Raw genomic sequence first — 15224 nt, forward strand, 5'->3', positions numbered from 1 at the left:
CCCCCTTTGATCCGTGTTGGGATTACCTCCCTTTGGGCTTGGAGGATTGTCTCCTTAAGGAGCGACCACTCTTCTTGGACACCCGACTTCTCTCCCCTCCGGGACCTCAGCGCTTCCCTGACTGTTCTCCTTAGCTCGTTGAAGTCCAGGGCTGCTGCCTTGCTGCCAGCCTTTGCCACCTTGTGCTGGATGGTGAATCACAGCAGGCGATGATTGCTGTCACCCAGGTGGTCGAGCCCCCGCTCAGCAGTCCAGTATTCACTGGACCGTCTCCTGCACAATAAGCTGCAGCCGCCCTAAGAGCTTCCCGCACCCAGGGGCAGGAGGACATCTCGGCACGGGCAGAGACCCTGCACGAGGAGGGCTCCCGGGTGCTGCTGTAGCTGACCTGGGTGGGCTGTGCCCCCGTGCAGCACTGGGAAACACCAATCTCCACCCGGTGCACGTCTGAGCTGCCACCACAAGCTTCAAAGGCTTTGAAGGCTGCTAAGTGTCCAGGATCAGCCATTTCCCTTGCACGCGCCTGCAGACTTGAAAGGGGAGGCGAGGCGGGCGCTGAGCTGGCTGCAACTGCCGGCCGGGAAGGCTGATGCTCTTTGAAGATGCTTTTCTCCTTGCAGCTTATTTCCCCCATCACGGGGCCTGGGAGCCCTTGAAAGCACTGCTGCCTCCCAGGGAAGCCCAGCAGCTGCCGACCCAGTGGCCTGTCTCCCCAGAGCACAGCGGTGGGGCTCAGCCCGGGGGAGGCTGCGCGCCCCTCGGGGCACGGCCTCTGAAGCAAGGATGCTCCCCCACAGCACAGGAGCCAGGTGGCTGGCAGGCCAGGGCCTGGTGGGGACCTCCTGCCAGGGCTGCCCCAGGGGCTGGCTGAAGTTTTGGGACGCTGCAGTTCCCAGCACAGGGAACTGGGCTTGGCCCCTGGTGCCACCGTCCACACTGGGGTTTTGCAGGGAGCAAGACAGGCAGAGGATGGCGAAGGAAGGAGCAAAGGCACCAAGGGGAGAAGAGACCGCTCCTTCCCACAGCCAGCCTGTGCCCTGGGAGCAGTGGGTGGGGGCTGCACACGGCCACGGAAGTGGCTCATCTCCCTGAGGCCTGTTGCTGAGAGCCGGGCCCCGGGACTGCACTGTGCACCGTGCCCAGGACTGACCAGTGTCGCAGGAGGTTGCTAAGGGCTGACGCAGCCGCGGCCGTGATGCACGAGGCAAGCACGGGCACCGGCAGGGCCTTGAGAGCCCCGCTGTCCCAGAAGGGCACGCACCTGGGGAGTTTTCTGCTAACAAATGGATGGATGGGGACGCGAGCCCAGGGCCGAGGCATCTATGTCCAGAATGGTCTTCTCCGACCTCAAAGCCTGAAGACTTCCAGGGCCCCACACGCTTTCCTTGGCGGCTTGTGGCCATTAGCCCTCCCTGCTCTGGAGCCTGCCTCTTGCCATGCAGGGTGTGGAGCGGGCACAGAGGTGCCCGGTTCTGGCCGTTCCCTGCTTGGCTCCCATGCCAGCCTGGAGGATGCTGGCTCAGCGCTGTGGGCAGCGTGCACGGGAGCTGTGTGGACGTGCCCCTGGGGAAGCCATGGATCGATTCTCCCCAAGTCCTTGGACCGCCTGCAAGCAAAGCCCCCTTCCTCGTGCCCAGCTCTTGGCGCAGGCCCTTCGGCGCGTGGGATGAGGCTCCCAACCTGTGCATCAGCACTTCAAACAGAGGGAGACCCCTGTGCACAAGCCCTCCGAGCTGGCATGCGCTGCTCCTCTGTGGTGAGCCCGTTCGCCTAAAAATAACAAGTGCTTTGCAGCATGAGCGCATGCGCCCCTTCTCCCTGCCGTCGGCATGGCAACGGGAAACTATTCTGCCAGCCCCGCGCTCGCTGCTGCACGACTTGCAGGAGCAAACTGAGATGGCCGGTGCCTCCCGGCATGGAGCCCATGGGCCTGGTCGGTGCTCACCGTGCGCTTGCTACGCGTGCTCGCGCCTCGCGGGGGGCAAGTGGGAACCTCTGCCATAAGGGACCGCAGAGCAACCCGGCTCCTGCTCTTGGCCCCAGGGTGCCGATACCTCCAGCGTGTCTGATCTCAGCAGCTCTGTGTTGTTGGATGGGGGACAAGCTAGCGTGGTGACTCCACGTACCTGCCTGGGACGCTGCAGGCAGCAGGGCAATGGCAGCTGTGCTATTTACTGGCGCTTCTGCACCACACAGTGCAGGACCTCACGGCTTCTGGCGTCCCCTCGGGCAGTGTGGGCTGACGTGCCCCTGTGCACGTGGGTACGCAGGGTCAGGGTGGGTGACACATACGTGCATACATGGGGGATGGAGGCAGAGAAGCCAGGTGTGCTCCAGTGGTTGCGCAGACCCCCAACCCCTGCTGCACAGCGTCTCCCCATCATGCCGCCAGCCTCCCCGGGGCTGCAGGGATACTCTCCCCACCCGCCCGCTGCCCAGAGTCCCAGGGCCAGCACTGGGGAGACGCGTCTCCAGCGTCAAGGAGAAGGTTGCTCATGCCCCAAGCTGTGCCCGTGGCCCTGTCCTGCCCCACGTGCCATCCCCAGCAGAGAGCGGCTCCCCGTACCCTGGACTTCTCCTCCAGCCTGGTCATCATGACTATGGTCGCCGTCCTCTGCTCCCACACCATCCGCCAGAAGTCGCTGAGGGTCTCCGGCAGGGGCCCCTGCGTGGCAATGTAGGCGTTCTGCTTCCGGTACCCGTCGATGTAGTTGGCGTTGATGTAGTCGCTGCCGGGCACCCCTGTGCAGACAAAGGACCGAGGTGTCAGGCTGCGCCGGGCCGCATGGCTTGCAGGGAGTGGGTTGGCGTGATTGAGGTAGTCCTGACACCCCCTGCCTCACCTGGAGCCCGTGAGATGCTGCCCAAGCCCATCCCAGGAGCCCAGCGAAGGTCGGGGACCATGTGTAAATGGGAAGGGGCCTCTGGTAACCAACAGGCTGCCGTGACAATCAGGCAGCACGAAAGCCCCGCGCAGCTGCTGTCGTGCACACACAGAGGGGTTCCCAGGCAGGAATACGAAGGAGCTCACATTGCCCCAAGCAACAGCTTGCAATAATCGTCTTAAATGCAACGGCTATTAGCTCTGGCCTCGGCGCAGCTCGAGCGTCTGCAATGGCTTCATTAGCTTTGCGCTGGCTTGTGGCTCCTACCCGCAGATGGGGGAACCCCGTCAGCATCCCCCTGGCCCGTTCCTGATGGAGGCAACCTGTTGCACTCCCCTGTGCCGTGAAAAGCGCCTTCCTTGCACACCAGCCCCCTTTCAGCCCTTCCACGCACCCAGGTGCCTGTAGCCCCTGTCTGCAACCCCACTTGTGCGAGTCCCTCCAGGGAAGTGCCCGTGAGATGCAGACACATGCAGCTCTGCATCAGGACAGCCAAGGCAGGAAGGATCCAACTGGGGCTGGATTCACAGCGCTGCTCAGCAGAGGCAGCTGTGACCCTGCCTGTGCCCCCAGGGAGCAGGTCCGGGACCCCCAAAACTCACAGCAGGTTTCCTGCAGCCCGAGGAAGTGAAGCCTGGGCAGAGGTGGGGGGTGGCACCCTGGCCTGACACAGCCCCGAGCCTTGAGGCCGATCAGCTGGAGCCAGCTTCCCCGGCAGAGAAGGAGGCTCTGCTCCAGGGAGGCTCGTGCCACAGCGGGCGGAGGGATCTGGCAGGCACTTTGCTGCCGGGTACAGAAACGGAGTCACTGTGATTGCAGGCTTTCCCGTAGCGCAGGAGGTGCTGAAATCAGCATCCAGCTGCAGGTGGAGTCGGGGAGAAGAGAGGCCTTCACATGGTTCCCGTGCCTTTCCCTGCCAGCCTGGCCGTGCCTCTGGGGCCGAGCGGCCCACTTGCCTCAGACAGGCGGCTCCGTTCCCAGTGCAGCGCCAGCCCCCCGTCCAACGGGGCCGCCCATCATCAGCTGCACTCGCCCTGCGTCCCCGGAGCGGGCGGCGCTTCTACTCGTGCCCCAGACTGGCGTGGGCGGGTGTCTGCACGAGACTCGGATGCTGGCGCTGGTGCGACAGCCCGCACCATATGCCAGCACCGACTGAAGAGATCGGTAGCTGCCTGCGCACAGCGCTGGACGCCGCAAACAGGGCAGCCGAGGGCGCAATGCCTCAGTGGCTGTGGCTCGGGCGCCCGGGAGCTGCTGCGCCTCGCATCTGGCTGCGCCACGTGGGGTGCAAAGGCCAAGAAAGGACCCACAGGGCTGGGAGGGATGTGCCTGGGAGCTGCTGACTTGCTTATGGCGAGGGCTGGAAGCCAGCCAGGCTGCACAGCAGGGGAGGGCAGGGAGCAGCAAGCCTGGGGTGCTGGGAGCGTGGTCCTCATTTCTGGAGCCCTCACGCTCCAGCCCGGGCATCGCAGTTGGAGGCTCCCCGTCGAAGCACCTGCAGGGATGGGCATGGGGGAGGCACCACCCTGGCGCCCTCTCTTACCGTCGATGGAGGTCAGGATGACGCGCGAGTGGTCGTAGGCGATCACATTGGCATAGCGGTTCTTGGGCTTGTTCACTTCCAGGTTGGAGTTCTCCCAGGTGAACTGCTGCCCGGGGTCGATGGACTGCGGAGAGAGGGAGGAGAGCGGTTACTGCACACCGCGGCACGGCTGCCGGGGCGAGATGAGCTTTCGTGGCCCTTCCCAGCACCCCCGCCCTGCCCAGACGTGCTCTGCTCAGGCTCGCAGGGGCCCGGGGAGCGAGGACACCAAGGCTCCTGCAAGGACGGGGTGCCAGAGCCTGGCGGGGAGATCCACTAGCCGCCAGAGCTGCCACTGCCAGGGCAGGAGCAGGGAGCCTGGTTTTGCTGTTTGCTCAGCCCGTGCACAGCTGGTTTCCAGAGCTGCTCCTCACGCTGCCCCGTGCCAGGACAATGGGAGAAGCTCCATCCCTCGCCGTGCACATGGCACGCGGCACTCCTACCCCGCACACCCCACAGGCGCGAGGCACTGGCAGGCCCGGAGGCCCGGGCTGGTGGGATTTCACAGGGAGGTGGCGACCTCACAGCGAGGCTAATGGGCGGTTTGGGGAGCGGAGTGTAAATAGATGTTTCTGACGGGAACCCTGTAATCTTCTATTATCAGCATAACAAGCAGGCAGCGGGAGCACACGGCGGCCTGGAGCAGGGGCAGACGCCAGCCCTATGGCTCTGGGCTGGCTTTGCAGCCAGGGCTGCTCCTCTCCCAGCGCGGCCCTCTGCCCACGGCTGATGGGCCCTTTCCCCGCTCCCTTCGCGCTGTCTCGGGGCAGGGGCGCACAAGGGGCACAGGCTGGAGGGATGTGGTGACAAAGCTGTGGGCTGTGAGGAAGGGCTGCAGGGATGCGCGTGCAGGGAAGGCAACAGGGGTTTACCCGGGCAGTGCTGCCGGCCCTGCTACGGGTGCATCTACACGGCAGCACAGAGCCCTCCCCGAGCTCATCTGGCTGCAGGTAGTTTTGCTGCCCATGGCCTGGGCGGCTGCAGCTGGACAGACCCCGATGGCTACAACTGTGGGGCAGCGAGGCCAGCGTCCCCGTCGGACGGCAACCCTCAACCCATTGCGCGGTGCAGCGGGCCCGCGGTTGGGGGAGCCTGACCCGGACGCAGGACAGGAAACCTCCAGGCAGCACCGGGGAGGCCAAGAGCCCCCAGCCTCGGCATCGCTGCGCTCAGGTAATTGCTGTGACGTGCAGCAAGGCCGCGCAGGCGGGGGCTAATCACCAGCACCCCCTAGGAGGGCAAACAGGTGAGAACGTCAGGAGTAAAGGAGCACCTGGGTGTGAAGAAGCTCTAATTAAATCCTCCTGCAAATTAGCAGCTCATTTAGAAGTAAAATGATTTAATTGGAGCAGCGGTGATGAATTAATGCGCACCTGTTCCCCCCTTTAAGGCAAGCAAATGAGTAAATAAACGTGAGGCTGAGAGCGGCTCGGCCCGCGGACGGAGCCGGTGGATCACGCAGGGCTCACAGCGGGGGCTGGATGCGCCCCCCGCGGCTGTCCCTGCTCCTGCCCAGCCAGCCCCCTGCTCGGCTCAGCTCAGCTCCATGGGCTAATCACGAGGGCAATTTGCCTATTAGTCTCATCCAGAGGGAGCAGAGCAGCCCCAGAAGCCCCCAGATCAGTCCCTCGCCCCCCTCCTCCAGGACTGAGCCAGCAGGAGCTGAAGCCCACCCAGTGTGCTGTGCGGCACGCGGTCGGAGGGTGGGGGGATACCCCATCCCAGGCGATCGAGGGGTAACGCCATGCTCCTGCCCAGCCACGGCTGCCTGGAGAGGTGCAGATCCCGCTCTGTCACGGAGCCGCTTCACGTGCCGGCGCTGTGCACGGACCACGGGCAAAGTGAGGGGACAGCGGAGGGGCTGGGGCCGTGCCATGTACTGCGGAGCCCAGCAGGGTCTGGTCTAATCCACTCCTTGCTCGACGCAGGCCTGAGCAGGGCGGGCAGCTCCTCGGGCACGTCAGAGCTTTCCAGCTCCTGGGAATTGCCCACATTAGCACAGCCATTGAGCGCTGTTAATCCAGCCGGTGTCTCAGGCAGGGAGATAATGTGCTCTGGGATTGATCACTGCTTGCTCCCATCACGCGGCCCCACGGCCCCCTCTCTGTGAGGCCATTGGTGCACCAGGCAGGCCCTGCACAGGGTCCGTCACACGGTAGCAGCAAGGCCCGGGCCAGGGCAGAGCAGGCGGCCGGGCTCTGCTGCGGCACCCAGCCTGCCGGCTTTGCCCAGCCCAGGCTGGATGCATCTGCACACAGCTGAGTGCCCCAGACACGCTCACGCCACTGTCCCCCCCAGATTTGTGTACCCCCAGAGCAATGCTGCAGAACAGCAGGGACTGGCTCTATCCCTGCCACAGTTCGCCTGAGCCTGCCCTGCAGGTCAAAGGGACCCCAGGGGGGCTCACGGCAGCTCTCCATCCTGCACCCCCATCCCTGCATAGCTGGGCCTGTAATTCAGGTAGGTGACAGCCCAGAGCCGAAGATGAGGCCAGAGCCTGAGTCTGCCAATCCCACTGAGAGCGGTGTTTGGCTTGTGGGCATGTGCTAATGAGGGCAGCTGCACCCGACCCCCAGGCCTCTGGCTCCAGCTAATTGGGAGGGCCTGACAACAGCACACGTGGGCAGGAGTGGTGCAGCCGGTGGCCTCTTGCCGGAGGGCTGGGCACCACTCTTCCCTGCAGTGCCGAGAGGAGCCGAGGGAGGGAGCTCAAACACAGCCGCAGCAGGCGAGAGGCAGCGGATAAATCACTGCCAGGCCGAGAGGACTGAATTCCATCAAACCTGGGCTGTAAATGTACTTTGAATCTCACTGTAGGCTAAGGGGGAAACACTCCTATGACATGGCCGGGCCCCGCTCCGGCCATCTCATCCCCACCCTCCTGCCTGCTGCAGTGAAGGGACATTGGGACCAGTGCCTGATGCCCCAGGGAAGCCAGCCCCCGGGGTGCAGGAGCTTGGGGAGCAGAACAGCAGCCTGGCACAGGGCTCAGAGCTGCTCTCTGCCCCAAGCGCAGCCAACCCACAGGCTGCACCCTTTAGCGCTCATCCCTGTGGGTCTCTGCCCTGGCTTGGAGCCAAGGCCGGCCAGGAGCTGTGCCTCCATCACTGCACTAACATGACCAGTGCAAGAGCCAGCCTGATGGCTCCAGGGAGCCAGCCGCTGTGGCTACAGAGCTGTTAAATATCTGCACTATGTCCTGCTGCTGGCACCTCCGGATAGCACGCTGTGTACAAAATGGCCCCCACAGCCCACGGAGAGGCTTTAGGCCATGAAAACCCTTCGCATGTGGCTCTTGCTGAAGTTAACCAGACAGTACGTGGGCTCAGGGGTGGTCTGCAACCCACATGCCTCTTCCTGTGGCCTCCTTCATGCGCTGCCCTCCTGCAGCCAGACAGGAGGGGCTCGGCTCTGCCAGCACCGTCCTCAGTTGCACAGGCCTGGGGCGGTTGGTGGAGTGGAGAAGCCAGGGCAGGGGCTATTGCAGCGTGTGCGCCGAGCTGTGCGGCCATCTCTTGGGGCGCTGCACCGTGCTGCCTGCCCTCATCTCTGCAGAATGTCCCCACGCTCCCGATTCAAACCAGCAAGGCTTCTCCGTCCTGCCCAGCAGCCCCTCTGCCCCCCGCACCAAGAGGACAGCTAGTGGAGCCAAGCTCTGGTGCGGGCACGAACCAAATAGGATGAGACCAAGGGCACCTGGTGCAGGTCTTGCCCAGGGTTTTCTGAGCTGAGGCCTCTCGGGCTGGAAGACAGCTGCATTGAGCCCCTGTCCCCTTGCCGCTGACAAGGATGTGACTTTCTACTTTCCAGCACCCACGCTCTGTCCCGCTCGTGTTTGGTGATTCACCCAGATCCAGAGCCAAGCACGGTGGGCGGCAGGGAAAGAACGCCACCACCATCGGCAGCTCAGATGGGCAGCGTCACCGGCCAGCTTGCTCTGCCAGCCTGGATGCTCTCCAGAGGGGGAAGCGAGGAGAGTGCCCCGCGCAATGCACTTCGTGCCACCTCCCAAGATGGGGCAGAGGCCCAGTGCTGAGCTGCAGGCTTTGTACAGCTGCAGCTGGAGCAAGGGAGGTTGCATGGAACAGCAGCATCCTCCGGACAGCCTTCAGCCATGACTGAGCCGGCTCAAGGCAGGGCTTGGTTTCAACCAAGGGGCATCGGGCCGGAAGATGTGAGTGTGGGAACCAATGCAGCAGGCGGGCATGCACCCCCGCTGCACGGGGACCGCTCCCTCACACACGTGCAAGCTCACAGTGTGCCCAGAGAGAACACCCCATGTGCCCGACGTCAGGTAACCCACCCACTCGGTTATCCCGTCCTGCATCCTCCACCCATGCTGCACCTTCCTGGCTGGCTGGAGTGTGGCCCTCGCCTCCAGCAAGATGGCTCCCTCTTTCCCGGCATGTACAATCTCACCTTGCAGATAAACGTCTTGGTCACACCCCATAAATCCAGGGAGCTCTGCTGCAGCAAAGGGAGCCCCTTGGCACAAACAGGTGACAATACAGGTGGCAGTGCCGATGCATGCAGAGGACGCTTCCCAAGTTTATTCCCTCTCAATGCTTGCAGGGGCTTTATTCATGATTTAAGGCCCATGCAGCTGGAGTGGGTCCTGGAGGGGCTGCTTGGAAGCGCAGGCAAACATTTATCCTGGCACAGCAGCTCTAACGGCTGTGTGGGAACGTCCCCTAACAGCGTCATCCTTCAGACCCATCATCCAGCCTGGGAAGAGGAGTGCACAACACAGCAGGGACAGACACAGCCAGAACCTGATGCTCTTACGCCACCCCACCAGCCCCCCGGTTTGGCGAGCTCTCCTCCCTGGAATGGGGTGGGGTTGGCACTCTGGGCAGGGGCAGGAGGCATCGGGCAATGCTGCGTGCATGCAGGATGGGGGACATCGGCCATGCTCTGTGCTCGGGAGTGGGCAGGACTGAAATAACCTAACAGGGTTTGGGGGAAAAGGGGTGCAGGGCCTTGAGAGCAGAGGGCAGTCTTCAGGCCAGGGCTGGGGGTGCTGGCAAAGCCCTATGTATGGGAACCCTGGCTAGGACAGGAGGGCCCGTGGGTCAGGACCGAGGGGCAGTGTGAGGAAAGCGTGCACGTGGGGTACCCCAGGACGTCCGCATCAGCCTGGCCATCAGTGACTGCTCCACAGTGCAACATGTGGTGCCAGCCTGCTCCCTGAGCACGCATGGCTCGTGCATGTTGCCACGGGATGGCTGCAGTGTGGTAGGGCTACAAGCAAGCTCCTTCCTGCTAGGGACTGCTTCCACCATGCCAGGGCAGGTCCTGGGACTGAGACCCACGTGGAGAGCTGGCAGGCCCCGCACGGCCTCCCCAGGGGCACTGGGAGCATGTCTAGCAGATGAGGCACCGCTAGGCCCTCCAGTCTGTCCCCCCACGGGCTCTGCCTGGCACAGTGCCGACATTGGCTAGTCTGGGCAGCTCATTCCCGGGCTCACCTCGTACTCCTGCGAGAACTTCAGTCCATCGTTGGCCTTGAGCCGGTCGATGTTGTCGGCCAGGTCGGTCACGGGGATGGGCGGGTGGTCGCGCATGCCTGCCAGACGGAACAGAGCGGGAGGGGACACGGTTACCGCCTGGCACACGGGGAGAGCCACGCTCAACAGCAGCATGTGCACAGCAAACCAGAGACGCGGGCGCGGAGGACGGTACGTGGACACGCGTGACGATGTGAAGCGCCGGGCGGGATGGATGGGAGGTCGGCGAGCTCACACGGCATGCGGCACGCACTCTGAGCACACGGGGCAGTGGACAGAAAAGAAAGGTGATGTGCAGAAATGTTCATGGCCGGGTGAGCATGCCGGGCATTACAGCAACCGGGCATGTGGGGCAGGGCCTATGCACTCTCGCAGCTGGCACGGGGCCTCGAGGCCCTGAGAGAGGGGGAGCCCTGTCGTGCCAACAGGCCGAGCAAACCTCCGCGCTCTCCCAGGGGCTCCTGCCCAGGCTGGAGTTGAACACACTGGCTTCCAGAGGCTCTCCCTGGCTCATTGCTAACTCCTAAGGGAGTGCTTCTCAGCCCGAGTGCTACGGCACTCTGCCAGGCTTCAAGATCCCGTCGGGGTGCCGCACCATGTTGCATGGCTAGGTGGGCCAACATGATTCACAAGAGGAACCCAGAGATTTCAACAGAAACCCACAGCTGTGGTCTTCCTGAGGTCTTTGCAACAGAAAAAAACAGCTTTACTATTTTTCCATAGGCAAAAAACACGTGAAAACTAAGCCTGGAGTCTGAGGAGGTTGAGAACCACCGCCCTAAGGATTCCCAGAGCCCGAGGAAGCGTCCTTTTTCAGAGAAGGCCCTGGGCCCCTTACCGCAGGAGCCTGCAAGAGCAAACAAAGAACGGTGACGGGCCCTGCAGACCTGCGAGCCCGGGGCCCCCAGCACCTGGGGGAAGGAGGGAGCCTGCGCACATGACAAGGGCTGGGGACTCCCAGTCGCTGGGCTGGCTGCCTTGTGCCCCGCCACCTGCACCTGGGCCATCACCGCTGAGCTCGCTGCTGCTCAGCCTGGGAAGGCAGGGGCGAGTTGAGGTGCGGCCAGGCATCCCATGGGGAGAAACCCCCACCACTCCCTACAGCACCAGAGCAAGTGGTCTGGAGCCTGCTGGGAGGTTTGGTACATGCCTGGCATGTACCCTGTCCTGGGGAAGAGCTGGAGGAGCAGCCCCCTGCACAACACCCCCCAGGAGAGACAGCGAGGCGCTCAGGGGCAGCAGCGAGAGCAGAGGGAGCCCCATTGCAGCCTCTGGGGCGTGCAGCCCAGACCCCAACGGTCCCTTCGCCCCGTGGCAGGGACGGGGAACCAGCTGGAGAGTGGCTGCAAAGTGGCTCGTCTGAACTGCAGCCCACACAGGCTCCCGGCAGCTCATGGGTTTCCCAGAAACCCCGCGTGGGCAATCGCTGTTATTAATAGGCCCGTGCTGCTGATTCACACCAGGGAGGCAGGCTGGAGCCAGGCCAGGAGCCGCCGTGCGCGGCACAGATGGCGGCGACGGGCGGCCCAGGCAGCAGAGCTGCTGCCACTCGGGGCCCGGGCGCTCTGTGCGGAGGTGACAAGTCACTGGGCGATGACGCGGGAGCATCCCTGTGCGTGACTGCTACCGAGGGCAGGACAGTGCTCCCAGCACCGTCACCCAAGGGAGCAGGGGGCTGCGCAGAGCCCGGTGCGCTCGCACACACACGCCACGCTGCTCCCTCTCTGCTGAGCTCCGGAGCAGGACCGGCTCGCAGCGTGGAGGGGCGGGGGGCTCTGCCCCTCGCCCTGGCACCGTTGAGGGTCTCCTTGCTTAGCATTTACAGCAAAGACTGCCGACCACGCTGGAAGAGAGGCACGGAGCGGAGGGCCTGTCCCGGCCTGAGATGCCGGGTGTTGGGGGCTGCAGCAGAACGGTACCCTGGGCGCAAGGCCTGCTCCCAGCTGTGCCAGAGCACCCTCCTGCACTGCCCTGTGCCTCCGCTCTTGACCCGATAGCCAAATTCCCTTTGCAGCTCGCAGGCTGAAAGGAGAGTGTGTTCAACCCCTGGGCCCTGGTGCGCCCTCCTGCGTGTCTCCTCAGACTCCTCCGGGGATGGCCGGGCTCTCCCGCCCTGCACCGCACCCGAGATGAGCTTCGCCGCGGCAGCAATGCGCCTGGCTCGGCCGGGCCCGGGGCAGCCGAGGACAGGGCCTGCGTGCAGCGGTGAAGGGAAGCGCCGTCAAGTCGGGAGCGAGCTGGGCGCCCGGCATGGTCCCCCTGCGCCGACATGCTGTAGTGCCGTGCAAGCCACCCCAGAACGAGGGCCGCGCAGGGCCTGTGACCGGCGCGAGAGAGCGGCCCCGCGGGCCCTCGCGCCTGCCGCACGTGAAGGTGACCTTCATGACATCGAGACGGAATGGACTGAGACGAGGGGACGGGGAGGGGGACAGAGAGAAAAGCAAAAGGTGTTGAGATAAATACAGGAGGAGCGGAAACTAACTTGAGATATTCGGGCAACTGGGGACACTGGAACCTGCAAAGAAAAAAAACAAAAACGGGGCAAGAACAGAAACCCATTAGCTGTTAGACATCATTGCAGAGGTTCAGAGATGGAGAGACAGAGAGATGAGGATGCAGGGGAAAGAGCGGAGTCGGCCGTGGGGCAGGGAGGGGGTCCAGCCCCTTCTGCGCCAGGCCCAGCCTGGCCCGAGCCTGAGACACAGCTGCTCCGGCTGGTGCAGAAACGGAGACGCCGCTTCAAGCTGGGGGCCGGATGGACTTTCTGCCCACAGCCCTGGCCTCCAAAGAGACCCCCTGATCCCCGGCTCTGGACGGTGCTATTGCCCCGGCCCCGGGGGCAGGGAGGGGATGTGCTGGGACAGAAAAGCCTCTCCCCAGGCCTAGGGAAGCCGGCACACGCTCGCAGCTGCCCTGGCAGGCCCATGTCTTGCGGCTCCTGCCTGGTCGCGTCCCGGCAGCCAGCAGGGCTCGGTGCCGGGGGCCTTGCCCTCCCGTAGCCTAACGCTGCCCGAGACACTGCGCTGCTGCTGATTCTCCACAGCTCGGCAACATGGGACATGGGTACAGAGAGGCCGACAATCCGCAAAACCACCTGCATCTGAAGTAGGAACCATTAAAGTGATATGGCTTAATATTTAATAATGGCAGTTCAATTAATTATGCATTAAACAAGGTTCTCCCTGCCTCTCCGCTCTCCGGCAGGGCTATCAGCTGGTGGACTGTGCGAACTTGACTGCCAGCATCTCTGGTGTGTGATCCCCAGCCATCTCAGCACCGTGCTGGCCTGGCATTGTGGGGCTGTGACGGGAGAGCTAAGGCACTGGGCACCCCCGGCTTGCTGGGCCTGGTGGCTTCCGTGCCCCCTCACCCATCCGTGCGGGCTCGCTGGCTCTTTTCTAGCCCTGTGACTTCCCAACTGAGCTGCAGAGCCTCGTTAGCAGCACCGCAAGCGAGAGAGGAACTGGCCCGGTCATTGCTGACTCCAGCCTGCGCTGCTCCTACCTCCGAGTGCATTCGGGCACCTGCGTGCTGGGGGCCTGTAGGGAGAGCAGCTGAGAGAGCATCGAGAGCCCTGCGGGGCTGGGAGCCAGCCTGGCTGCCCTGGGCTAGACGAGCTACGTGGACCTGACGGCCGTGGCTGCTGTGTGCATGTGGAGGGGGCAGGGGCAGGGTGGGCACAGGGGTTGGAAAGCAGGAGCCCGGGGCACAGGCAGCCTAGGGACACCTGCATTTAGTCGTCCCCGTTGCCCCGGGGCTGCCTGGCCTGCTGCTGCTCCTCCTGCTACCTCCGCCCGCACGGCAGCCCAGTGCCTGGCATGGCCCTGGCTGCAGGCTCTCGTCTCCCCCAAGCCAAGGGCTCCCTGAGACGGAGGAGAGCCACTTCAAGCTGCTGCAAACTACGTGCCTTGTCTCCTGTCCTGGGGAAGCCACTGCCCATGACCGACCGCAGGGCGGCTGCTGTGTCCTGCAGCACACACCTGCGGTCAGGCCCCTCTTGGAGCTCCCCCGGCTCTGGGCTGACCCTCCTAGACGCACCGCTCCTCCCGACCCTGTCCAGCACCCGGGGCCAGTGCTGCGGGCCAGGCTGCTGCCTCGGCAGAGAGCCGGGAGGCCAGGGCACAGGGTGACAAGCTGCGGCGGCTGGCGACTTCCCTCCCAGGCACAGCAGGCTTCCAGCGGGAACCGCTGCCTTCAAACGCCTGCGCTGAGACAAAAGCCTCTAACAGGAGCAGCAGGGGAAGAGGAAAGTAGGTTACAGATGGGGGACGTCACCAGGCAGGAAAGAGCCACACGTGGCCTCTGCGAGAGCTCACTGTCCTGCCGCCGAGAGCGCTGGAGGCCCCCGGGCTGAATCAAGGGCTGGGACCCGAGCAAGGCAGTCTCCAAACACCCTAACAGCAGCTGTGGCACGCTCAGCACCAGCAGAGATGCTGCCCTACAAAGCAGCGGCATGAGACTGCTCTGCACTGGACAGAGCCGGGGCCTCGGCTGGCTGAGGCCGAGCCTGCACGGGGCAGCACAGGGACACGCTACAGCAAGGCTCTGCAGGCAGGACTCAGCAGCTGGTGAAGACCGCCATGTGCATGCATGGCCTCCACCAGCACGTGCCCTGTGCAGCAGCCTGTGCAGGCTGGAGGGTCTGGGGTCTCATCCTGCTGCCCCTTCCCCTGCACAGCCAGGCCTGACAGCAGGCAGAAGCATCCTCCCCTGCCCCGAGACTCCTAGCATGGGGCCAGCGTCCAGCTCGTTTGCTCTCCCCGTGCAACCCCCTCCCTGGATGGGCCCTCTTTCTGACCTGTGATATCTGCAGACACGTCAGGTGGGGGACAAGTCTTAGCAGCCGGAAGGGGAGAGGCCTGACACATGCAATGCGCTGGGCGCCCATGCTTTGGGCCTCTCTGGGCACCACGTGCCAGTGGTAACGGAGCTGGGTGAGATGTGTGTTCAGATCAGGCAGCAGGGACCAGGAAGTCTGGAGCCAGCCCCCAGGGTTTTGTGCCCTTGGCTGGGACGGTGCAGAACCGGCAGGAGGAGACGAGGTCCAACTCCCCTCCGCGGTGCACTGGCTCGGAGAGGGCGCAGGAGGCGCCCAGACAAGGGGCAGGGGCACTGAACGCAGTGTCCTACCTGGGGTCTGGTAATTGAGGCGTCTCATCTCCACCGGGTCGGAGGAGTGGGCCAGCAGGGAGTCCTTGAGGCCGATCGAGTGCTCATCCTTGGAAGAGGGGGAGTGAGCCCTTTTCCTGG

At 64.0% G+C, this 15224-nt stretch overlaps 1 protein-coding gene across 8 annotated transcripts in view; it reads right to left on the reverse strand.

Annotated features, from left to right (window-relative positions):
* PTPRF (protein tyrosine phosphatase, receptor type F) overlaps positions 1-15224 on the reverse strand; it is a 409931-nt gene that overhangs the window by 17979 nt on the left and 376728 nt on the right. For all 8 annotated transcript variants that reach the window (XM_019501453.1, XM_019501457.1, XM_019501455.1 and 5 more), the window contains 4 exons: positions 15105-15220; positions 9936-10033; positions 4429-4552; positions 2567-2742 (listed from right to left, as the gene is read on the reverse strand). In XM_019501453.1, coding sequence (XP_019356998.1) covers positions 2567-2742; positions 4429-4552; positions 9936-10033; positions 15105-15220 — 514 coding nt within the window. The remainder of the gene's footprint in view (positions 1-2566; positions 2743-4428; positions 4553-9935; positions 10034-15104; positions 15221-15224) is intronic.

Source organism: Gavialis gangeticus, unplaced genomic scaffold (genome assembly GCF_001723915.1).
Source record: "Gavialis gangeticus isolate Ggan-Ray unplaced genomic scaffold, GavGan_comp1, whole genome shotgun sequence".
In the NCBI taxonomy this organism is placed as follows: domain Eukaryota; kingdom Metazoa; phylum Chordata; order Crocodylia; family Gavialidae; genus Gavialis; species Gavialis gangeticus.